The 23,998-nt window shown below is 47.9% G+C and overlaps 1 protein-coding gene across 3 annotated transcripts in view; it reads left to right on the top strand.

Moving 5' to 3' along the window:
* The window catches only part of SH2B3 (SH2B adaptor protein 3), a 103,149-nt gene that overhangs the window by 21,494 nt on the left and 57,657 nt on the right, over positions 1 to 23,998 (top strand). For all 3 annotated transcript variants that reach the window (XM_043979160.1, XM_043979161.1, XM_043979159.1), the window contains exon 2: positions 1,929 to 2,717. In XM_043979160.1, coding sequence (XP_043835095.1) covers positions 1,956 to 2,717 — 762 coding nt within the window. In that variant the 5' untranslated portion in view covers positions 1,929 to 1,955. The remainder of the gene's footprint in view (positions 1 to 1,928; positions 2,718 to 23,998) is intronic.

The raw sequence follows: 23,998 nt of genomic DNA, 5'->3' as shown, positions 1-23,998 counted from the left end.
GGGGTGGAGAGAGCTTGGGAATCAGATAGCAAAGTCTTCTTCCCAGATTCTCTCTTTGGACAAAGTTCTGTGATGTACCATTGATTTCTGGGTCCCCCTGTACCTCATCCTCCCATGGACTGAGCAGGGGGGGCATGTATCTCCCAGCCATCACCGACGTGCCCTCTGTGGTCGTTAAGAATAATCATGGTAAGATCCAGCATTTATATCACCCATGAAGGTTTGCAAAGTGCTTCCCATCCATTGTCCCACTGGGGCCTTATAAGAATCTGGCAGTGTAAATTCTACGGGCTATTCTTCCCCTACAACCAGCAAGGATCAAGAGTCTAGAGTTAAACCCAGGTCGTCCTCACTTTCTGGAAGAAATTTGCTTCTGAGTCTCTGAACTCATTTTTTGACTCAGGGTTGGTCATGGCCAATGTGGGTTCATGAACAGAAGTGAAAGATGCTGGAGACCAGGATGCTGGAGGCTGGCCTAGCCAGGAGGAGAATGATTCACCTGGAGTAGGGCCAGGCCAGCATCTTTCAGAGTTTCTCACCCTGGTGAATTCATTGGCCCCAGGCCCCAACCCTTTATTCCAGGAAAGAGGAAACTCAGGGGCCCTGAAGGGAGGGGTCACTGCTGTAAGGCCCCTCCCAGCTTGGATAGCCTTTGTTCTAAGGCCCCTCCCAGCTCTGACACTGTTTCAAAGCCTTTTTCAGCTCTGACATGCTGTGTTCTAAGGTCCTTCCCAGCTCTGACATCCCCTGTTCTAAGGCCCCTCCCAGCTCTGACATCCTGTGTTCTAAGGTCCCTCCCAGCTCTGACATTCCCTGTTCTAAGGCCCCTCCCAGCTCTGACATCCCCTGTTCTAAGGTCCCTCCCAGCTCTGACATCCCCTGTTCTAAGGTCCCTCCCAGCTCTGACATCCCCTGTTCTAAGGTCCCTCCCAGCTCTGACATTCCCTGTTCTAAGGCCCCTCCCAGCTCTGACATCCCCTGTTCTTAGGTCCTTCCCAGCTCTGACATCCTGCGTTCTAAGGTCCTTCCCAGCTCTGACATTCTATATCATAAGGTCTCTTCCTACTGACATTCTATGTTCCAAGTAAGGCCTTTCCCAGTTTTGACATACTATGCTCTATAAGGGCCCTCCCAGCTCTGACATCCCCTGTTCTAAGGTCCCTCCCAGCTCTGACATCCCCTGTTCTAAGGCCCCTCCCAGCTCTGACATCCCCTGTTCTTAGGTCCTTCCCAGCTCTGACATCCTGTGTTCTAAGGTCCTTCCCAGCTCTGACATTCTATATCATAAGGTCTCTTCCTACTGACATTCTATGTTCCAAGTAAGGCCTTTCCCAGTTTTGACATACTATGCTCTATAAGGGCCCTTCCAGCTTGGACATTCTGGGTTCCAAGGCCTTTCTCAGCTCTGACATCCCCTGTTCCAAGGTCCCTTCCAACTCTGACATCCTCTTCTTAGATCCCTTCTAGTTCTAACACCCTCCCAACCCTGACAGTCTCTGATTCTGCCATTGCAAGGGCCATATGCCGGAGAGAAAGCTGTTGCTGGGCCCGGGTCTCCTCACCTCTGACAGTTTTCTTTCCCTGTAGCACAGTAGCTTGTTTTCTTCCCGGGATTTGAACACAGATCCCCCAACACCAGCCATTTGAGAGTTCAGAGGAGAAAGGGAGATTATGGAATGGGGTGGTGAGGAAGGGCTTCTTGAAGGATCAAAGGATCACCAATGGGGAGCTGGAAGTGTTCTCGGAGGGCATCTATGCCTTGCATGGCTAGTAAGCATCAAAGGTGGGATTTGAACCCAGGTCTTTGGGGGTTCCTGAGGATGGATGAGAACACGATAGAATGGAAGACGGAAGGCCTGTTTGGGGATGTTCTCTAAGGCCTCCCGCTCAGCCTCTCAGCAGCCTCCCTCCTTTTTTGTGTCTTACAGCTCTGTCTCCCTGCCTCGGCCCCGGCAATGAATGGGCCAGCCCTTCAGCCTTCACCCTCCTCGAACCCCCGGGGCTGGAGTGAATTCTGTGAGCTTCATGCCGTGGCCACAGCCAAGGAGTTGGCCAAGCAGTATTGGCTATTCGCCAGCGAGCATCCCCACCATGACCTGCTGGGGGCTGACCACTTCTCGCTGCAATTCACGGACCTCTTCCAACAGTATTTCCGACACGAGGTGAGAGAGGGCTGGGCCATGCACCAGCTAAGGCTGCGGCCCCTCACCTCCCGGGTCCGAGACTACCGAGAGACCGGCCGGAGGCACACGGATGGCTCGGCAGCGCCCCCCAAGGCGGAGGCGCCTCCGGATGCTGGCGAGCGGCCTCCTGAGGTCACCGTCCAGACCCTGCCCAAGTCCCGGAGCTCGGAGGAGCTCAGCGGAGCCTCTCCCCGCTCCCTCGCTCATTATTCTTTTCACCACCTTCGAAGGAGCCTCCGCCATATCTTCCGACGGCGTCCCTCGGAAACACTGGCCGCTGGGGAAGGGACAGCTGAGGGTGAGGCAGGGGACCCCCCTTCTAAACCGGGCCTGGCCAAGAAAATCCTGCCCTGGAGCCTGTCCAGGGAGCCGGCTCCTGAGGCCCGGAAGGAGGGCGTCCTCAAATATGGCCTAGTGGACGAAGCCACCATGGACAGCGGGGCCCTTCGGCAGAGGGGCCGGCTGGTATTGAGGAAGGTGGTGAGCCCAGAAGGTGGCGAAGACTACGTCCTGGAGCTGTTTGATCCCCCCAAGGTAAGAACTGACCCCTTTATTCCCTCAAATCAATACCTGGTCCATCTTTAGCCAAGTAGATTTTCTGCACGGCAGAGCCCGTTGTCTGGAGATCAGCCTGAGCTAAGAGTGATAGTTCTTTGTGTCGTTTAGGGTTCAAATACCCTGGATTTTCTTTTCCGGTCAAGGAACTCACCTTGCTTCCTGACCATGCCTTCACTAGGGTTTCCGTAGTCACTGAGGTGATGGTCTTGTGGCCAAAGGCGCTGCTAGATGAGGATGCTCTGAGCTCACCCCACGACCTCTAGTACCTGGGGGTACTTGGTGGTGAAGAGAAGGAGAGAGGGGGTCTCAGAAGGGCTTTGGCCTTGATTGGCTCTGCAAGGAGGCACACGCTGGGGGCTTGGGACAGTCTTCTCAAGGATCTGGGCATTTCTGGAATTGCTTACGCAATCTCTGCTCTGGTGTGGCATCAGTGAGGAGATGGGGTGGGAACTTTAAACCAAGGACCATGACTTGAGAACTGGGCGATCTCCCTTTCTTTCTCTCCCTCTTCTCTTTCTGTCTCTCTTTCTCTCTGTCTCTCTCTTTTCTCTGTCTCTGAATCTCTCTTTTCTTTGCTTCTGTCTCTCTCTGTCTCTCTCCTCTCTCTGTCTGTCTCCTTCTCTCTCCCTCTTTTTTTGCCCTAGCCTCATTATCTGTGTCCTTATCTGAGAAGTGAGTCAATCTTCTGTCTGCCCTTGGATAGGGTCAAGAGGAATATACAATGGGAAATCTGATTGAAGAATGTGAGTTAGTATTAGGATGACATTTAAAGGGATGTGTTTTTATTGGAAGGGAGTTGCTTGAACATCATAGAAGAAGCGGTCGGTCACAAGATTGTTGGGAAGATCCAGTGAGATCACGTGTGCAAAGCGTTATGGGAATCCTAGCTATGATGGTATTATTACTATTGCCTGGGTGCTTGGACCCGACACCTAACGGCCTGGCCGATAATGCAGACACCACGCCCCCCCCCCACCGTGGGGTGGGGGAGACTGAGGGCAGCAGCCCCTCTGACTGTAGGAGGTTGGCATTGGGTCATTGGGGGTGCACAGAACAAGATAGCTGCCTTCTTGCATTTGAAGGGTTGTCTGATGAACTAGGATTAGCCTTGTTATGCTTGGCCCTGGAGGACAAAACTGGAAAGCAAGGGGTAGATTTCCATTCAAACCAAGGAAAACTTCCTAAGCATGAGAGTGCTACTCTAGGCATGGCCTGCCTGGGGAGGGACGAATGGTCACTCTTCAGTCCAGAGGTCAGCAAGAAGAGGCTTGAAGAGATTGTGGAGGGGATTCCTGGTCAGGTTCAGATGGGCCTGGATGGTTTCAGAAGTCCTTGGGCCGTGGGGAAGGGAACAAGCATTTATTAAGTGTGCCGGGCGCTTTACCAATATTATCTCATTGGATCCTCACAACAACCCTGGGAAGGTAGGGGCTGTTATGATTCTCATTTTGCAGTGGAGGAAATGGAGGCAGACAGAGGTTAAGTAACTGGCCCAGGGTTGTACAGTAAGTGTCTGAGGCAACTGGATTTGAACTCAGGTTTTCCTGACTCCTGGCCCAGGGCTCTATCCGTTGGTGCCACTTAGCAACATCTCTCAGACACATCCACTTCTCTCCTCCGACAATGCCCCTCTTCTCCTGTGAGCCCTTATCACCTCACTTGTGGACCACTGACTGCAGTAGCTGCTGGGGGGTCTGCCTGCCTCAGGTCTCTCCCCACTCTGGTACATCCTCCCATCAGCCACCATCTCTCCTCAATGAGCAGCTATTAAATGCCTAGTGTGTACACGAACTGTGCCCAGTGATGAGGCAATCAGGAAGGACAAAAAAGGCTCCCTGCCCTCAAGAAACTTAAACACAATGGGAGAGGTATCATGTAAATAATCAGGCACATACATGATCCGTATGGAGTAGATTGGAAGGTAATTTTGAAAGGGAAGGAAGGCATTAGTAACCAGGGAGGACTGGGAGGAGTGTCCTGCATCAGGTGATGTTTCAGTTGAGTATTTTCATTTTGTTTTGGGGAGGCAATGGGGGTTAAGTGACTTGCCCAGGGTCACACAGCTAGCATCACATTTGAACTCAAGTCCTCCTGACTCCAGCGCCCATCCACTCTGCCTTTTAGCTGCCCTGTTTCAGTTGAGTATTAAAGGAAACCAGAAATTCTAAAAGGCATTAAGTGAAGAAGGGAAGGCATTGCAGGCATAGGGAACAGCCAGTGTGCAAAGGCTGTCCAAGAAATAGCACCATAGGCCACTATGACTGGATTGTAGTATGTGGAGAGATAGGAGCCAAGGGCAAAGTTCTGTAAATGCTTGAAAATGGGTTTTATATTTGGTTCTGGAGGTACTAGGAAGCAAATGGAGTTGATTAAGTTGGAGGGAAAGGGGAATAATATGCCAGCCCCTAATTTAGGAAAATCACTTGTGACTCTCTGTGAAGGATAGATTGGATCTGGGAGAGACTGGAGGCAGATCAATGAAGATGCTACTGCAAGGGTCCAGACAAGAGTCAATGAGGGCCTGAGATCAGGTCATGGTTGTGTGAATAAAGAGAAGGTTTTGGCAAGGGTTTGGGTTTGTAGGCAACACACATTTATTAGGCACTTACTATATACCAGGTACTATGCTGGGGATACAAATAGAAGCCAAAATAAAGACATTTCTTGCCCTCAGGGAGCTTACATTCTAGTGGGAGAAGACAAAATGTACAAAAAAAGCTAAAAGGCAGGCATCAGGGCAGGATGGCAGGGAGGGCAGGGACCCCCACCATGGCATTGGTTCCAAGTCTGGAAAGTCAAAAGCAGAGCCAGGAGGAGAAGGAAGGTTGGCCATCCTGGACGCCTCTCCAAAATGGAGACACCAATGGGAGAAAGGGGATGTTCTTTGGTGGGAGGTTACTGAGGCAAAATGGTGACAAAAAATAGAACAAATTAAAGTAAGGAGTCAGAGATAGCAATGGTAACTGGGATGGTGGTGGTGTCTTCCACAATAATAAGGAAGTTTAGTGTAGGAGAGGGTTTGGGGGTGAGAGGAAAGTTAATGAGTTCTGTTTTGGACATGTTGAAGGCTTGTCGGATATCCAATTGGAGATCTCCAAAAGGCAGTTGGTGATGTGGGTCTGATGCTCGAGAGAGACAAGGGCTGGCTATCGAGATTCGGGAATCCATCTGCATGGAGATGATCATTGAACCCATGGCGACTGATGAGATAAATGAAGGGGCCTAGGACAGAACCTTGAGGGACACCCTCAGGAAGCAGTCATAACTTGTATGAAGATTCAGCAAAGGAGACTTAACAAGTGGTCAGACCAGTATAGGAAGAACCAGGACTGGAGAGTGGTATCATGAAAACCCAGGGAGGAGAGAGAATCCAAGTGGAAAGGGTAATCAGCAGTATCAGAGGCTGAAGGGAGGTCATGAAGAAGAAAAAGCCCTTCAGATATGTACTAGCTGTATGACCCTGGGCAAGTCACTTCACTGCTGTTTGCCTCAGTTTCCCCATCTGTAAAACAATGATTGATAATAATAGCAGCACCTACTCTCCCAGGGTTGTTGATGATCAAATGAGATATTTGTAGGGTGCTTAGCACATTGCCCGGCACATAGTAGATACTATAAATACTAGCTACTACTGTTATACTTCTAATTAGATTTAGCAATTAGTAATGTATAACCTAGATTGGATTGCTTGCTGGCTTTAGGAGGGGGGAAGGAGAAAAGTTTGGAACTCAAAATTTTTTTTAAATTAATGTTGAAAACTGTCTTTATATGTAATTGGGAAAAAAATTAAATACTACTTAGATTTGGCAATTAAGTGATTAGTAATTTTGGAGAGAAGCATTCTGTTGAATGATGAGGTTGGAAGCCAGACTGTAAAGTGAAAGAAATGAGTGAAACATGAAACAAGAGAGTGAGAGGACTTACCAGCTGTGTGACCCTGAGAAAGCCACTTAACCCCTCACCGAGAGAGAGAGAGAGAGAGAGAGAGAGAGAGAGAGAGAGAGAGAGAGAGAGAGAGAGAGAGAGAGAAGCAGAAGTGGAAGGCATCGAGTAGAAATGGCTTTTTCAAGGAATTTAGCTGAAAAGGGGAGGGGAATCCTACACCAATAGCTAATGGGGAAGGTAGAATCAAGCAATGATTTTGTAAAGATGGGGGATGTCTGGGCATGTTTGTTAACAGTAGGGAAGGAGCCAGGAGATAGGGAGAAATTTAATACCAGAGAGAGACTGGGAGAATATGAGTGGGGATAGAGTCATTTGTTTGGTAAGGAGAAGGGCTACTTCATTAGAGATTGGAGTGAAAGGGGACCTAGTGGGGGATGATAATGTCAGGAGGATGTGAAATGAAAAGAGAGCACTCTCTTGGTGAATACCCTCAATATTCTCAATGCAGTAAGAAGTCAAGATCCTTAACTAAGAAGATGGAGAGATAAGAAGGCTTGGAGCAACCCCCATGTGATGAGTAGACTAGAGAATCGATGAAGGAGGAATGTGAAGATTGCCTTGCTGCAGTGAGAGCCCAGTACAGAGCAGATAGCTTCCATTTATAGTGGACCCATCCTCTGACAGTTCTGTTCAGCAGCATATGAATGGGAACAAGAGAGGCAGATGGGGAGAGTAAATGAGTGTTGGGGTTTGGCAGAGTATGGTTGATGCTACATAGGACAAGGAGGCAAAATATTATTGGTTGACCAAGGAGGTTGATGTTGGGAAAAGTGTGTATAGACAGCGTAATGATGATGGGCTGAGAAAGACATGAAAGTGGAGGATGGGGGCAGCTAGGTGAAGCAGTGAATAAAGCACTGGCCCTGGATTCAGGAGGACCTGAGTTCAAATCTGACTTCAGACACTTGACACTTACTAGTTGTATGACCCTGGGCATGTCACTTAACCCTCATTGCCCTGCAACAAAAAAAATATACCAAATCGAGGATTTTGTTTGATCCTGGAGGTGATTGGGAGCCACTGGAGTTTATTGACCAGGGAGGGGAGGGGTATTACGTGGTCAGACCTTGTATTTGGGGAAGATGAGTAGAGGATAGACAGGGTAGAGACTTGAGGCAGGTAGATCTACCAGCAGGCTACTGTAATAGTACAGAGGTGAGGTGGTGATACACTGTACCAGGGGGTTGCCTGTGTCAGAGGAGAGAAGGGGGCATATTGGAGAGATGGTGCAAAGTTCAAAGGACTTAGTGACAATTGGACTGGGGAGGGGGGTGGATAGTGAGGAGTCAAGGATGACACCTAAGTTGTGAGCCTTAAGGGACTGAGAAGATGGTGGTGCCCTCATCAGTAATAGGGAAGATAGGAGGGGACAAGGGTCTTGAAGGAAAAATAATGAAAGATGTTCAGTGGGTGTCAGAAGATAGAAAGATTGAGAAAGGAGGTTTGTTAGTTATAGAACAGGCATTCCAGAGGCTTGATGAACGTGTGTGGGCAGACATAGATGGAAGTAAGGATGGCAATGAGGAAGTAGAAAGCAAGAGATGGGGAAAAGGGTGTATTCATCAGTATCCAGGGCTTCAGTTACCTGGGGATTAGGAAAATAGAAGTCACAGTAAGCTAACCATTGAGGAACAAGTCCAGACAGAGAATCAGTGAGTGGGGAGAGGTCCATTGAAAGAAGCAGGTAATGTAGAAAATTAGGAGGGGAAGGGGATGAGGGGGGTGGTGATAGAAGGGAGGGCAGATTGGGGGAGGGGGCAGTTAGAAGCAAAACACTTTTGAGGAGGGACAAGGTGAGAGGAGAGAGAGAATAAAGCCAATGTCATGGGGAGGGAATAGAATGGAGGGCAATACAGTTAGTAAGAGTAACTGAGGCGGAGCCAAGATGGCACAGTGGATAGAGCACCGGCCCTGGAGTCAGGAGTACCTGAGTTCAAATCCGGCCTCAGACACTTAACACTTACTAGCTGTGTGACCCTGGGCAAGTCACTTAACCCCAATTGCCTCACTAAAAAAAAAAGAGTAACTGAAAACTTTTGAGCCAAGTTTGTCTAACAAAGGTCTCATTTCTCAAATAGAGAGCTGAATCAAATTTATTAGGATGAGAGCCATACCCCAATTGATAAATAATCAAAAGATATGAAGAGTTTCAGATGAAATAATCAAAGCTGTCTATAGCCATATAAAAAAAAGTGCTCTGACTCACTATTGATTAGAAAAATGCAAATCAGGGCAATTTTGGGTTACTTACTACCTCATACCTATTGAATTGGATAATGGGACAGCAGAGGAAAATGACAAATGTCATAGGGGATATGGGGAAAATGAGACATTGATGCACTGTTGGTGGAGTTGAAAACTGATTAAAACATTCTGTAGAGCAATTTGGAACTATGGTCAAAGGGCTATAAAGCCAGGTATGTATCCAAAAAGAGATAAAAACCAAAAAATTAAAGCACCCATATGTATAAAAATATTTATGGCAGCTCTTTTCTGGTGCAAACAAAATTTGAAATTGAGGAGATGCCCATGAATTGGGGAATGGCTGAACAAACTGTGGGATGAGATTATGATGGAACACTAATGTGCTATAAGAAGTGATGAGGAAAAAAAAGAAGTGATGAGCAGGATGCTCTCAGAAAAACCTGGAAAGATTTGCATGAGCTGATGCAAAGTGAAATGTACTGTATACAAAGTAACAGCAATATTATAAGATGATCAGCTGTGAATGACTTAGCTATTCTCAGCAATAGTGATCCAAGACAACTCTGATGAACTTATGAAAAATGTGATCCATCTCCAGAGAAGGAATTTATGGTGTCCAAATACAGATTGAAGCATATTTTTTTTTGTTTTTTTTTGTCTGTCTTCTTTCACAACCTGACTGATATGGAGCATGACTGCACATGTATGGCTTATGTTGAATTGCTTGTATTCATACGGGGCGGGGTGGGGAGGAGGGAGGAAGAGAAATTGGAACACAAGGTTTTAGAGGTGGATGTTGAAAATTATTTTTGCATGTAATTGGGAAAATAAAATAAAATTCCTAATTAGAAAACAAATAAAACCAATGGTGAAACAAGAAACAAAAAGAAAAGAAAGAAGCAGGTGAATAGAGGGGTCAGGGTCCTCCATTGAGGTCAGACATAAGAGCAGGTGGTGAACTTGTGTCCTCTGATGCCTGTAGACCACACTATAGGCAGAAGGTACGGTCTAGGGAGTCTGGGAGCCTGTTTGGGAGGCAAGGGGAAGCTGTGGAAGTTGAGTTCATAGTGGGAGCGCCCTTGGCCACTGGTGTTGGGGGAAGAGTGTGAGAGACGTCTTACTCTTCTCTCTTCTCCTTCCTCATATGCGTCTCCTGGTTTGCTGAAAACACAAACAAAGAATGCTGTGTACGGAATACAAAGGGTTCCAGAAATAGATCAGAGAAGAACAGAACAAAGTCTTATTTGAGGTCATAAGTGGAAGATTCTTAGAGATCTCAGTTGTCTCCTCTGTAAAATGAGCATTCTAACAGCACCTATGTCTGTAGGGCTGTTGGTAAGGCTCAGATGTACAAAAAGCGCCTGGGCATCCTTAAAGTGCTCTATATACAAATGTCAGCTGTTTAATTTTCCCAAGAATTCTTAGCTTATTTTGTCATAGACTCCTTTGGTACATGGTGACTCTTTCTAGAAAAATGTTTTTAAATGAATAAAATAAAATACATGGGATGACAAAGGAAGCCAGTTATGGTGAAATAAAGTTATCAAAATTATTTTTTAAATTTAATAGAACATGTAATTGGGGGAAAATGTGTGTGTGTGTGTGTGTGTAAAGTTTACAGACCCCAGCTTAATTAGAACCCCTGTTCTAGTAGAATATATGCTCCCCAAGATCTGTCTTTATCTCCTCAGTGCTTGGCATAGTGCATGGAATACAGTTGGCGCTTAATAAATGCTGGCTGGCTGGCTAGATCAGGGAAGATTTCCTGCATTTAACCTGGTTCCATTTTTTAAAAAGGAACCTTAGAGATCATAGAGCCCAAGCCCCCACTCCTGGGCTACCCCAGTAACATTCCACAAAAAGAAACAATCAGGCACTGGGACCAGTGTGCTGGATCTGGAGTTAGGAAGACCTTGGTTCTCATTCTGGGGCTGAGCTCCAAAGGAATGAACATTTCTGAGTCCCGGTTTTCTCCTATGAAGTGGAGAGAGGCAGAATAATTCCTTTGGTAGCTCTTTCTTAGGATTGTTGTAAAACTGTGGTGAGAAAGGAAATGTATGCAAAGTGCCCTGCAGCCCTATTCATTTATCATTGATCTGTAGCTTTAAAGGTAGTCAGCAGACATTTATTAAGGACCTACTATGTGCCGGGCACAGTGTTCCTTGTAGATGGTGATTGTTATTTTAAAGGAGCTCATTTGTGCTAGGAACCAAGAAAAACAGTTCTCTATCCCCTCCTGGGATACTTCCACAGATGAAGACGTCACGCCTAGCCAGGGAGCCGATGTTGGGCAGCTCTGATTAGTCACACTTTTTTTTTCCCCAACCAAAATCTGCCTCCCTGAAACTTCTGCCTTTGGTAGTAGTTGTGACCTCCATGACAGAGTCAGCCTGACCTGGGGGTCCCTGGACAGTCCCCCCTCAGATACACTTCATTTCAGGAACCTGGCTATTCATAAATGTGTGCCAATGCTTAGCACAGTGCCTGGCACACAGTAGGTGCTTAATAAGTGTTTGTTGACTGACTGATTCCCTGATTGAGCTAATGCATAATCAGTAGGGATGGGTATAATCCTGAGGCACAGCCTGGATTACTGAGGGAGGTGTGTAAAGGGGTTCTGCCACCCCAGCTGCTGGTGTAGGAAGTGAGGGTTTAACTTGCCCCATCGGGGCAGGCTTCCTCCCAGAATTTGAGGAAAGACACTCATACCTAGACCTCAGGCCCTGTGGTCTGCATGGGATCCTCCGGAGGAGCACTTGAGGACACAGAATTTCACAACTTGGGGAGGGGAGAGCCTAACTGGAGGGGAAGCCTTTTTTTTTTAATTAATTAATTAATTAATTAATTAATTTTTTGTGGGGCAATGGGGGTTAAGTGACTTACTTGCCCAGGGTCACACAGCTAGTAAGTGGCAAGTGTCTGAGGCTGGATTTGAACTCAGGTCCTCCTGAATCCAGGGCCGGTGCTTTATCCACTGTGCCACCTAGCTGCCCTGAGGGGAAGCTTTTAAAATCTAAAATGTCAGAGCTCAGAGGGACCCTAGGGAAACACTAATCTGACCGTCTCATTTTACAGAAGGGGAAACTGAGCCCCTGAGAGGGGCAGATAGCTTGTTCCCTTGTTTCCCAGCTGGGTCTGGAACTCGGATCTCCTAAGTCAATTTCAGAGTCTGTTTCCAGAACTAGGCTGTGTGTGTATGTGTGTGTGTGTGTGTGTGTGTGTGTGTGTGTGTGTGTGTATATGTGTGTGTGTATGTGTGTGTATGGGGAGGGGGGAGCATTGAGGCGTCTTCTCTCCCTCCCCTCCCCCTTCTCTCCTGGGGCCCCAGTGAGAGAACTTGTATTTGTGGGAAAGCGGAAGCCACCCTTCAGCTCGGAATGAAAGGGACGTCCTGTGGGGGCCCTGCTCCATTTCCTTGCAGAGTCAGGAGGCAGGCCAGGGAAGGAGAGTGAGCAGGCCGGGTGACCAGGGTGAATGGGATATGGGACAGAGGCGGCGGGAGGGACGCTGTTGGATCTTTGTCCAAGTCCCCCCCCCTCACCCCTTTCTGGCTGAGGGATGCCCAGGGTGGGGGAGGGGGCACCTTGGTGTACAGATCAAAGCAGAAGTGAAAGTTACTCTTCTGATTTCACATTCTTGACTGGATAGCTTGTCAAGGACATCCAGGGACAGGCAGGGGGAAAGTGTGCCAGCCCTCTGCCCTTTTGTCAGGCCCCTGAATCCAATGGGAGGTCTTCAGAACTACCTTCACCAAAGCAGACTTCCTCGAAGTGAGAAGCATACAAGTGTCCTGAGCCACTGCTACAGGTAGTGAGTTCACTGTCACTGAAGAGCCTCAAGGTTAGGTTGATTGAACCTCTTGTCAGGGATGCTGTGGAGAGAATTCCTTGTTAAGACCTCTCAAGATGGTCCCTGAGAATACCATATCTTCCTTTCTAGCCCTATCCACATGGGTGGTGTCACAAAGGACTGAGGAACCTTGATGTCAAGAGCCCGTATAGGGCGCTAACTAGCTGAATGACTTTGGATAAATCCCCTTACTTCTGAGTCCTTGTTTTCTCATCTGTGACGTGATTTGTAAGGGCCCACACTGCCCTGACATTCTGGGCTCTAAGACCCTTTCAAGGGATGACATTTTCTGTTCTAAGGTCTCTCCCAGCTCTGACATTCCTTGTTCTAAGGGCCCTCCAAGCCCTGACATTCCTTGTTCTAAGACCTCTTCCAGCTCTGATATTCTAGCTTGGACTAAATCTCCCATTCCAAGCTGGAGGGGACCTTAAACTATAGAGCCTTTCCTAACTCTGAGATCTCTGACCTTCAGAATTGGGAGAAGGTAGGGGAGAAACTCTGGGTGGTCAAGTAGAAAAGATGACTGGACTCAAAGACAATGATGAGCATGTCTTCATTTTAATAAAATAAGCATTTATGAAGTACTTGTTGTATGCAAGCCACTTGGCATCAGGGATACATATATGGGGGGAAAAATCTCATCCCCCAAAGAGTTTATGTTCTACTAGAGGAAAAGCTGAAAACAGAAGGGGAAGAAGCTGAGAAAAGCATTTGAGGGGGCAACTAGGTGGCACAGTGGATAAAGCACTGGCCCTGGATTCAGGAGGACCTGAGTTCAAATCCAGCCTCAGACACTTGACACTTACTAGCTGTGTGACCCTGGGCAAGTCACTTAATCCTCATTGTCCTGCCCCCCCTCCCAAAAAGTATTTGAATAAAAATGTCCTGGAAACGACATTAAAAACCCATTCATGTGACCGTCTGTGGCCTGACTGGAGTGGGGTCACTGGGCCTTCTGGAGCCTCAGTCAGGACCTCTCTCTCCCCTCCAAAGCCAAATCTCTGGAGCAGGTGTACTTCTAGCTAGGTGACCCTTAGGTAAGTCCCTTCCCCCCATCTGAATCTCAGCTTCCACATCTGAGAAATGGGTATAATAACACACTGCCACCTCACAGGGTTGTAGGGAAGAAAGTGTTTTGTCACAAGTCAGCCTATTGGCAAACATTTTTAAAGCTCCTACTGTGTGGCCAGACACCAACCAGTCAATTTTACAGATGAGGAAACTGAGGCTCACAGAGGCTTTCCAAGGGGATTGCTTTTTTAATTACTCCTCATATTGAAGGGACAGAAAGGGTCTGACATAAGGGATGTCGTGGAGGTGGAAGGAGGAGTGGGAAAGGGTAGCAACCAGTCAGAGGTTAGGGGGGAAGGGGACCAGGGTAAGTCACAGATGGAAACCTTGGGATACTGACCATCTCGGCCCTAATGGCTACCCGGCTCTGTGACCTAGGACAGTGTTGTCCAATCTGCAGTCCGGGCCTCAGAGCCCTCACTCACCGGGTGCCCGGCTAGGGAGGCTCAGCCTACAACGTCACTCAAAGGAGGTCAGGAAGCGTGCAGGACAAAACGACGTCCCATTTCTTCTCCTTGCTGTGTTTTCCCTTCTCACCTCCTGATCCCCCCCTCAGTGTTTGGCCTATCTGCAAAGCTGTCTTAGAAAGCGGCCCCTTCCTGATTCCCCAGGGAGCCCCGGCCTGCGAGGGATGGAAGGGGGGGGTTCTCCACTTCCTCTGCACCAGCTTCCTAAATAGCTCTCTGTCGGAAGCGGGCGTGCATTCCTCCCCCGGCCCCAGGACACAGCTGGGGAGAGTCTGCTCCCTCCCAGGGGCCTGGGGGAAGGGCAGGCAGGAGCTGAGACAGAAATGAGCCCAGGATGTTTGAGCCTGCTGGCTGAGCCCCAGGGGGCTCATGGAAGAGGGTCCAGCTTTGGGCTAATAAAACACGAGATCAGTGAATAAGGAAGGGGAGTCAGGGGCAGTCTGCAGAGCACCGGGAGGCTGCTTGTTGGCCCTACCCACTGGGGAAGGTGGAACCTCTCATGGAGGCCTTCCCCGGGCATTTGGTGATTTCTGGATGCTACTGCATGCGGACGTGGCCTGTGGGCCTTGTAAAAACAAGCCACCAATAGACATGACTTGGTGAAGTCCCCACTGTGTGCCAGGGGATGCATTCACAAAATAGAATGTAAACTCTCCCAGCGCAGGCAAGAGCTGTTTGGGTTTTGTCTTTGTCTCTCAGTTGCCCGAGACAGCGCCTGGTGTGGAGAATCATTAGATTTCCAGATGAAGGAGATTTCAGAGCCCATCTAAGCCAAACCCCCTCGTTTTACAGGTGGGGAAACCGAGGCCCAGGGAAGTTAATGTAGTAGATGTCTAATAAATTCTTGTTAAACTGAACAAGGAGTTAGCTTAGTATACAGGACAGGGCAGAGGACTTGGAGTTAGTAAGATCTGGTTTCAAGTCCTGCACTGGCCCTCCCCACTAGCCAGATGATCCTGGTCAAGTTATTTAAACTTTCTCTTCTTCAGTCTCCTCATCTGTAAAGTGAGGGGCTGGAGTTGGAGACCTCTGAAGACCCTTCTAGCTTCAAATCTATCGTCCTATGCATTGAATTCATGGCCCTGCCAACGACTCTCTGAGTTGACTTTGACTGAGAAGCATCATCTTAGGGATTCTGTTTTCTCATCTTTAAAACTGTAGTTAGACCAAATGTTCTAAGGCCCCTCCCAGCCCTGACATCCCTTGTTCTAAGGCCCCTCCAGCTCGGACATCCCCTGTTCTAAGGCCCCTCCAGCTCGGACATCCCCTGTTCTAAGGCCCCTCCAGCCCTGACATCCCCTGTTCTAAGGCCCCTCCAGCTCGGACATCCCCTGTTCTAAGGCCTCTCCCAGCCCTTATATTCCCTGTTCTAAAGCCCCTCTCAGCCTGTTCTAAGGCCCCTTCCAGCCCTGACATCCCCTGTTCTAAGGCCCCTCCCAGCTCTGACATCCCCTGTTCTAAGGCCCCTCCAGCTCAGACATCCCCTGTTCTAAGGCCCCTCCAGCTCTGACATCCCCTGTTCTAAGGCCTCTCCCAGCCCTTATATTCCCTGTTCTAAAGCCCCTCTCAGCCTGTTCTAAGGCCCCTTCCAGCCCTGACATCCCCTGTTCTAAGGCCCCTCCAGCTCTGACATCCCCTGTTCTAAGGCTCCTCCAGCTCTGACATTCCCTGTTCTAAGGCCCCTCCAACTCTGACATCCCCTGTTCTAAGGCCCCTCTCAGCCTGTTCTAAAGTCCCTTCTAGCCCTGACATTCCCTGTTCTAAGGCCCTTCCAGCTCTGACATTCCCTGTGGCCCCTCCCAGTCTGTTCTAAGGCCCCTTCCAGCCCTGACATCCCCTGTTCTAAGGCCCTCTCAGCCTGTTCTAAGTTCCCTTCCAGCCCTGACATTCCCTGTTCTAAGGCCCTTTCAGCTCTGATATTCCCTGTGGCCCCTCTCAGCCTGTTCTAAGGCCCCTCCAGCTCAGATGTTCTACATTCTAAAGGTCTTCTCATTTCCACCGTTCTGTGTTCTAAAGGCTGTCTCAGACCTGACCTCTGCTCTAAGACCTCTCCCAGGTCGTACGTTTTCTGCTTCATGAGTCCGTCCACCTCTCCTATACCATGCTTCTCCGTTCCCTGGGTATCTGAGCCCTTGACTTATTTGGATGAACTGTCTCCTCTTGCCTCCTTGGTCGATGTCCCTGGGGAGGTCTCAGGCCTGCCCTTCAGCCCACTTCGGAAGTCGGGAGATGACGGGGTTATCTATAGGAGTCACAGACACATACCTAGAAGGAACGTGAACACGCTTGCTGGGGCTGACCAGCGGCCAATTTTCAGCCGAGCGAATTCTTACAGCCAAGTTATAAACCCATGAAATTTGGGATTTGCAGCGGAAACCCAGGCAGACAGTTATTGAGTCCAGATGTCAGGGCAGGAAGGAGAAGGGATTTTCGTTTTCCCCGCCTGAGTAGTGACGCACAGTGAGAGAAGCCATTTTAGCTGCTCCCCACCCCCACCCCACCCACTTCCTGGAACCTGGAGGCCCAAGGACTGACCACTTTCTTCCCATCGATGGAATGGTGGTAGGCGTTGGTGTGTGTGGGCTGGGGTTCTGGGAAGGGAAAGGCACGGTAATATCTCGGAAAGAATGCTGGATTTGGAGGCAGAAGACCAAGGGGGTCCCTTCATCCCTTGAGGCCTCTGTTTCCCCATCTGTAAAAATGAGGGGGTTGTTCCTTTCCAGCTCAAGAGGAAGGAAGGAAACAAGTATTTATTAAAGCACCTACTATGCGACAAAGGAACCATGTATTTATTAAAGCACCCACTATGTGTCGAAGGAACCCCATTTTTATTAAAGCGCCTACTGTGTGACAGATTCTACTTTACAATTATTATCTCATTTGAGCCTCACAACAACTCTAGGAGATATATGCCTTTATTAATCCTGATGGTACAGTTGAGGAAACTGAGGCAGAAGAGGTGAAGTGATTTGCTCAGGGTCACACAGCTTGTGGGTGTCTGAGGCCAGTTTTGAGTTCAGGCCTTCCTGACTCTAGGCCTGGCGCTGTATCCTTTGGACCACCAAGATACACCTGGCTGGGATCCCAAGAGTTTACTTGGGGATTAGCTTTCCTTTCAGATATACATGTTTTAGATTTCATTAGGTGTCCGAGTCCAGCTTGAACTCAAGGGACCTTCCCTTCTGGACTCCTGAGCAAGGGGAGAAATCGTGAATTTTGCTCTAGAGGTGTGTGTATGTGTGTGTGTGTGTGTGTGTGTGTGTGTGTGTGTGTGTGTGTCTACACTGGGCAAAACAGTGGAAAAGTGGGCAAAAAAAATCCTAGGCTGAGAATGAGGAAGCCTGGGTCAAAATCCCGCTTCTGTCACTCCCTATTGTTCCTGGGTGAGTCATTTCCTTTCCCTGGGCCTCAGTTGCCTAGGATTATAATATCTGGCCTATTTCTTAGAGGTGAGGATGAAATGAGTCAGGCCAAGTCAACAAGCATTTATCAAGCACTAACAGTGTTCCAGATTCTGCACTAAGCTCCGGGCATACCAAAGGGAACAAAAACTAGTCCCTTACTCTCTCTCTCTCTCTCTCTCTCTCTCTCTCTCTCTCTCTCTCTCTCTCTCTCTCTTTCTCTCTCTCTTTGCAGGGCAATGAGAATTAAGTGACTTTCCCAGGGTCACACAGCTAGTAAGTGTCAAGTGTCTGAGGCCAGATTTGAACTCAAGTAGTCCTGAATCCAGGGCCGATGCTTTATTCACTGCGACACCTAGCTGCGCCTAGTCACTTACTCTCAAGGAACTCTCAGTCATTCAGTCAATAAACATTTATTAAACACCTATTATGCGCCAGGCACTATGATCAGTGCTGGGGGTACAACGAAAGGCAAGACGGTCCTTGTTCTCATTGAGTGTCTCAGTCTAATTATGAGCAAATGAGGTCGATACACAATAACTTGGAGATGGTTAAGGGAGGGAAGGCTAACTAGCAGGAGGGGGATCGGGAAGGCTTCTTGTGGAAGGTGGATTTTAGCAGGGACTTGAAAAAAGACAAGGAAGGGGAGGTGAGGAAGGAGAGAAGCTCATCTTTTTCAGATCACAAAGGATCCTGGTTCTTGCTATTTTTTCCTTTATATTCAGTGTTCTGAAGACTCCTGGGTCCCTGATGAAATCGACTGCTTTTTTTTTTTTTTTTTTTTTGGTAATCGAATAAAGGCACTGGGATATAAGGTTCCCTTCTGCATCCGTGGGACATTTCCACAGCAGACAGGATGATGGAGAGGACGTGCACCATGTCTCATGCCTATGTGGTTTGGCTCTCTTCTCTCAGATTGCTGCACTTGGAAATCACTTCCTTCCATGGAGGTTGGTTCTTATTAACAGAGTGTCCGAGCAACTAGAGACCCAGCTTTGAAACTGGGAAGATCTGGGTTCAAGTCCTGTCCCTGGTACATCCTGGGATCTGATCCTGGGAAAGCCAACTAGCTCATCAGGGCCCCTAGGCAACTTCTCAGAACTGTACCTCGAAAATTAGGTGCCTGACTATATTGAGAGGAGTGACTTGCCCAGGGTCACATAGCTAGTAAGTGTTTGAGACTGGATTTGAACTCAGATCCTCCTGACTCCAGGGGCGGTCTCTATCCACTGTGCCACCTAGCTGCCTCTTGCCCCCATCATCTTTAAATACAAGAAAATTATACTAACTGATCTCTCAGGTCTCCATTCTACGATGCTATGAATCTTTTTGGACCCAAGCTTGCTTCCTTGAACAACGAGGTGATAGGAGATGGAGAAACAATAGGTAGCTAGATAGCTCAAGGGATAGAGTGATGAATCTATAGTCAGGAAGCTCTGTGTTCAAATCTTTCTTTAGACACTTCCTAGCTGTTGGACCCTTGGCAAGTTACTTAATGACTGCCTGCCTCAGTTTCCCCATCTGTAACATGAGAATAATAATACCTGTCTACCTCCCCGGGATGTTGTGGAGATCAAATGGAATCATTTTGTAAAGCACTTTGCAAAATCTTAATGCACTACACATATGTAGTGGTTGTGGTGATGATGAAATTATGAAGAATTTTGCCTTGCTATAGAGCTTCTGGGAGGTTCAGTGAGTGGATGGAAAGCATTGCCTAAATTGTAAAGCTTTATACTGGTGCAGGGGCTTATAGGCACCCTCTCCCTGAGGACAGGGGCCACTACATCTTGTTTCAAATATTCCAAAGCCTCTCATATGGAGAAGGAATTGAATGTTTTGTTTTGTTTTGTTTTGTTTGCAAGGCAATGAGGGTTAAGTGACTTGCCCAGGGTCACACAGCTAGTAAGTGTCAAGTGTCTGAGGTCAAATTTGAACTCAGGTCTTCCTGAATCCAGAGCCGGTGCTTTATCCACTGCGCCACCTAGCGCCCTGAGGAGGAATTGAATGTATTTCATGTTGCTCTAGAGGGAGGGAAGGGAGGACCAGTGGGTGGAAAAACTCAGATGTCCCCGGATTTTAGAGCTGCGAAAAACCTCCTCGGAGATCATCCCTCTACCTTCAGGGCATCCTCTCCCCACCGGAACCGTTTTTATTCTTGGCATATTTGTATTCTTTCCTTAAACCCTGGAATAAACAGTGCCTGAGCTAGGATCTGGTTCCATTTATCATGGATCCCTCTGGGGAATGATTGTCTCAATGTGCTAACCCCATCCCTCTCTATCGAAGGGGAAAGAGGAGACCAGAGTGTTAAAGACGCTCACTCTAGGTCACACAGTGAGTTAGCTGCTTCTAGGTCTGCTGCCTGCCCCTTAGAGAACCTGCAGGAATCAGGAGTGTGAAGGATCTAGCTTGACCATTATGAAGCTTAAGTAGGGAAGGGGAAAGGAACCAGCATTTATTAAGCACCCATTATGTACTAGACAGTGTGCCAGCCAAGTGCTTTAAAAATAGCTCATGTTGTCCTCACAACAACCCTGGGAGGTAGGTGCTATAATTATCTACATTTTACAGCTGAGAAAACAGAGATAGGCAAAAGTTAAGTGACTTACCTAGGGTCTCACAACTAGCAAGTGTCTGAGTCTGGACTCGAACTCAGGTCTTTCTGACTCCAGGCCCTGCTCTTCATCTACTGATCCTTCCAGTTGTCTCAAGTGCTTACTCCATGCTAAGCACTTGGAATACAAAGTCAGAGTGAAATAAATAATAACTAATATTTCTGGAGTGCCTTAAAGGTTTACAAAGGGGGGCAGCTAAGTGGCACATTGGATAAAGCACTGGCCTTGAATTCAGGAGGACCAGAGTTAAAATCCAGCCTCAGACACTTGACACTTAACTAGCTGTGTGACCCTGGGCAAGTCACTTAACCCTCATTGCCCTGCAAAAACAACAACAACAAAAAGGTTTACAAAGCACTTTATACTTGGTATTTCATTTGTTCCTCACAATGACCTGCAGGAAGAAGGCACTGTTATTATCTCCATTTTACAGATGAGGGAACTGAGGCTGAGAAGTTAAATTGACTTGCCCAAGACCACAAAACCTGCAGGTATCCAAGGAAAGCTCTATCCTGACTCCATCCCAGCCGTCTCATAAACACCCTTTGCTTGAAAAGAGCTTAACATTCAAATTTTAAAATTATATATATATATATATATAAACTTTTTAAATTTTAACATTCAAATATAAAACATTCAACATTTAACATTCAATTTTTAAAAATTTTAATATATGCATATAAACTATAAACATATACACATATATACATAAACCTATATACACATACACACATATACCTATATACATACACACACATACATATATATAGAGAGAGATAAGGTGGAGTCATAAGACTTGGATTCAAATGCTATCTCTGACACTTCTTATAGTGTGACCTTGGACAAGTCAACTTCCCCACCCTCCCTTAGTTTCCTCATCTGTAAAATGAAGGGGCTGGGGGGCAGCTAGATGGCACAGTGGATAAAGCACTGGCCCTGGATTCAGGAGGACCTGAGTTCAAATCCGGCCTCGGACCCTTGACACTTTCTAGCTGTGTGACCCTGGGCAAGTCACTTAACCCTCATTGCCCCACCAAAAAAAAAAAAAAAAAAAAAACGAAGGGGCTGGTCTAGGTGACCTCTTAGGATCCCTTCAAGATCTAGGATCCCGTGGCCCTCTCGTTTTACTGGTGAGGAAAGTGGGTCTCGAAAAGGTGAGATGAATTTCCCAGGAGATAACAGCAGAGGTAAGATTCCAAACCCAGACCCCTTGGGCTGTTTCCATCACATGGAGTCCCTATTCCCCCTGGCCCAGGCTACTAAGTTCAGTCAGCGTCGGGGATGTATATAGTCAATAGAGATTTTCTTCCCAGACCCCACCCCCTAGCCCCCATGAACACTTTCCTTCCTCTCTCCCACGGCCCCCCACGTTTCCTGGAGGGCCACAACTCGGCCCGATGACCCCATGCGTCTAAATGGGGCTGCGATGGGCCCCAAATCCCCAGCCCAGGCAGCTCTGAGGCTGGCCCCTCCCCCAAAGCAGCCGGCAGAGTGGAAATCCCCCACCCACGCCTCTCTGTGAATGGAAAAAGGAAACACCCCCCCCCTCTCACCCCGCCACCAAATCTTGATGTTTTGTTGCTTCTCAATGGACTGGCCGCCCCCTTCCTCTTTTCGGCTCAGATGTGGGGCCTTGGGGCAGGGATCTGTTCCTGTGCTTCTTTCCTTTTTTTTTATTCTTTCCCCCTCCCCTGGGACTCCTTTTCTTTCCCAGGGTTTCCCTGTATAGGATCATAAGATGTAGAGATGAGTGAGCCCAATCCCCTCACCTTTTTATAATAGATGAGAAAACTGAGCCCCCCCCCCAAAAGGGAAGTGACTCACCCAAGGTTATATGGATAGTAAATAGTAGTGTCGAGTCTTCTGTCTTCAAATCTGTGATCTGACCAGAAAACCTGGCAGGGCCAGGCCACTCACTGGCTGTCTGAGCCTGGAATGACCACAGGTTCAAAAACATGAAGAGCTGAGTAGTTTAGTGAAAAGTGAACTGATTTCTAGGGTTAGAGGCTGTTGTCCAGTCGTTTCATTCAGAACCAACTCTTCTAGACCGCATATGGGCTTTTCTTGACAAAGACACGGAGTGATTTGCCATTACCTTCAGCTCATTTGACAGATAAGGAAACTGAGGCAAGCAGGGTTAAGTGACCTGCCTAGGGTTACACAGCTAGTAAGTGCCTGAGGCTGGATTTGAACTCAAGTTCTCCTGATTCCAAGCCCAGCACACAGTCAGAGGACCTGGGTTCAAATCTATTTCTATTTTTAAATTGACTTTTATTTCTTTTCAGATCTTCACTCTCTCCCTCCCTGACTCACATTTGAGAAATTGAGAAAAACAAAACTCATTACAAATGTCTCCGGGAAATAGATATGTAGAGTCAAACAAAATAACAAATTCCTAAATTGGCCATTCCCCCCCCCTCCCCCAAATGCCTCAGTCTCTCCTCTGAGTCCATCCCCTTTCTATCTGGAGGTAGGTATTTGAAGATCTTTATAAAGCATTCACTCAAGACAAGGTGCTGGAAATAGATACTAAGATGAAAACAACAGGAATCTGGCCCTAAGGGAACTCTCAGCCCCCTAGGGGACAATTGACAGGTACATGTGGTGTAAGAGGTAACATCAGCAGGGCAAAGGAGAGGTACAGGCAAGGTGTGTTGCACAATCACAGGATGGATAAAGAGATCACCTCTCCTCAGGGTTATCAGGGGAAGACTGCATGGGGGAGGTGACCCCTGAGTTGGCCATTGACCAATGGGAGGGTGCACCAACAAACGGATCAGGACAGCAGAGGGTCCTGGAAACAGGAGTGGAAAGGATGACACAGGCAAGTACAAAGCACAGATAATGGTCTGGGTTGCCTGCAACACAGACCGGGGAAAGGGGATTAGTGTGAAACAAGGGTGGCAGGTAGATCGGGAGCAGGAAGTCCCATTAGAAGTGCCTGTTTTGGTGGCAGCTAGGTGGCACAGTGGATAGAGCACAGTGGATAGTCAGGAGTACCTGAGTTCAAATCCAGCTTCACACACTTGACACTTACTAGCTGTGTGACCCTGGGCAAGTCACTTAACCCCAATTGCCTCAACCCCCCCCCAAAAAAAAATAAATAAGAACTACCTGGTTTTTGGGTTCCGAACTTTGGTCCCTGTTAGACGTGGATTACCCTGTGAGCCCCTTAAGCTGTTATCTGTCATTTATTCCTCCTGATGAGTGAGTTTGGGGAACCTCTTGTTAGCTGTGGGGACCAGAGTCAAAGATTAATTGCTACTCATGAGTCCAAGTTACTGGGTCTGGTCGAAATGAACCACACTGTAGGTTTCTGAAAATACTGGCCTGTTTAGGATGGGGGAGATGACCCTGCCCAGAGTAAGACAAGTGTCCCCGTTTTTAGAAGACAGAAGAGAGTAGAGACTGCCAAAGATAGGTCAGTCAGTCAGTCAGTTGCCAGTCAATTCCTGGCAAAATTCTGGAATTCATCAAGGGGATGGCTAGATGGCTGGGTGGTTAGGGCACTGGCCTTGGATTCAGGAAGACCTGAATTCAGATCCTGCTTCTCTGGGGGGAAGGGTTAGGCCTCCTTCTGCTTGGCCTGGGCGTGGGGAAGCAGAACCGGGAGAAAGGTCTGGGAGTGCCAGAGAGGCTAATTTACCATTGTTATCAGGAAGGGTCTGATGTCCCGACCAATTAGAACTATCCCAACACAG

This window comes from Dromiciops gliroides, chromosome 1 (genome assembly GCF_019393635.1).
Source record: "Dromiciops gliroides isolate mDroGli1 chromosome 1, mDroGli1.pri, whole genome shotgun sequence".
Taxonomy (NCBI): Eukaryota; Metazoa; Chordata; class Mammalia; order Microbiotheria; family Microbiotheriidae; genus Dromiciops; species Dromiciops gliroides.
The sequence above is the reverse complement of the archived record's forward strand: the minus strand, read 5'-3'. Positions and strand labels throughout refer to the sequence as shown.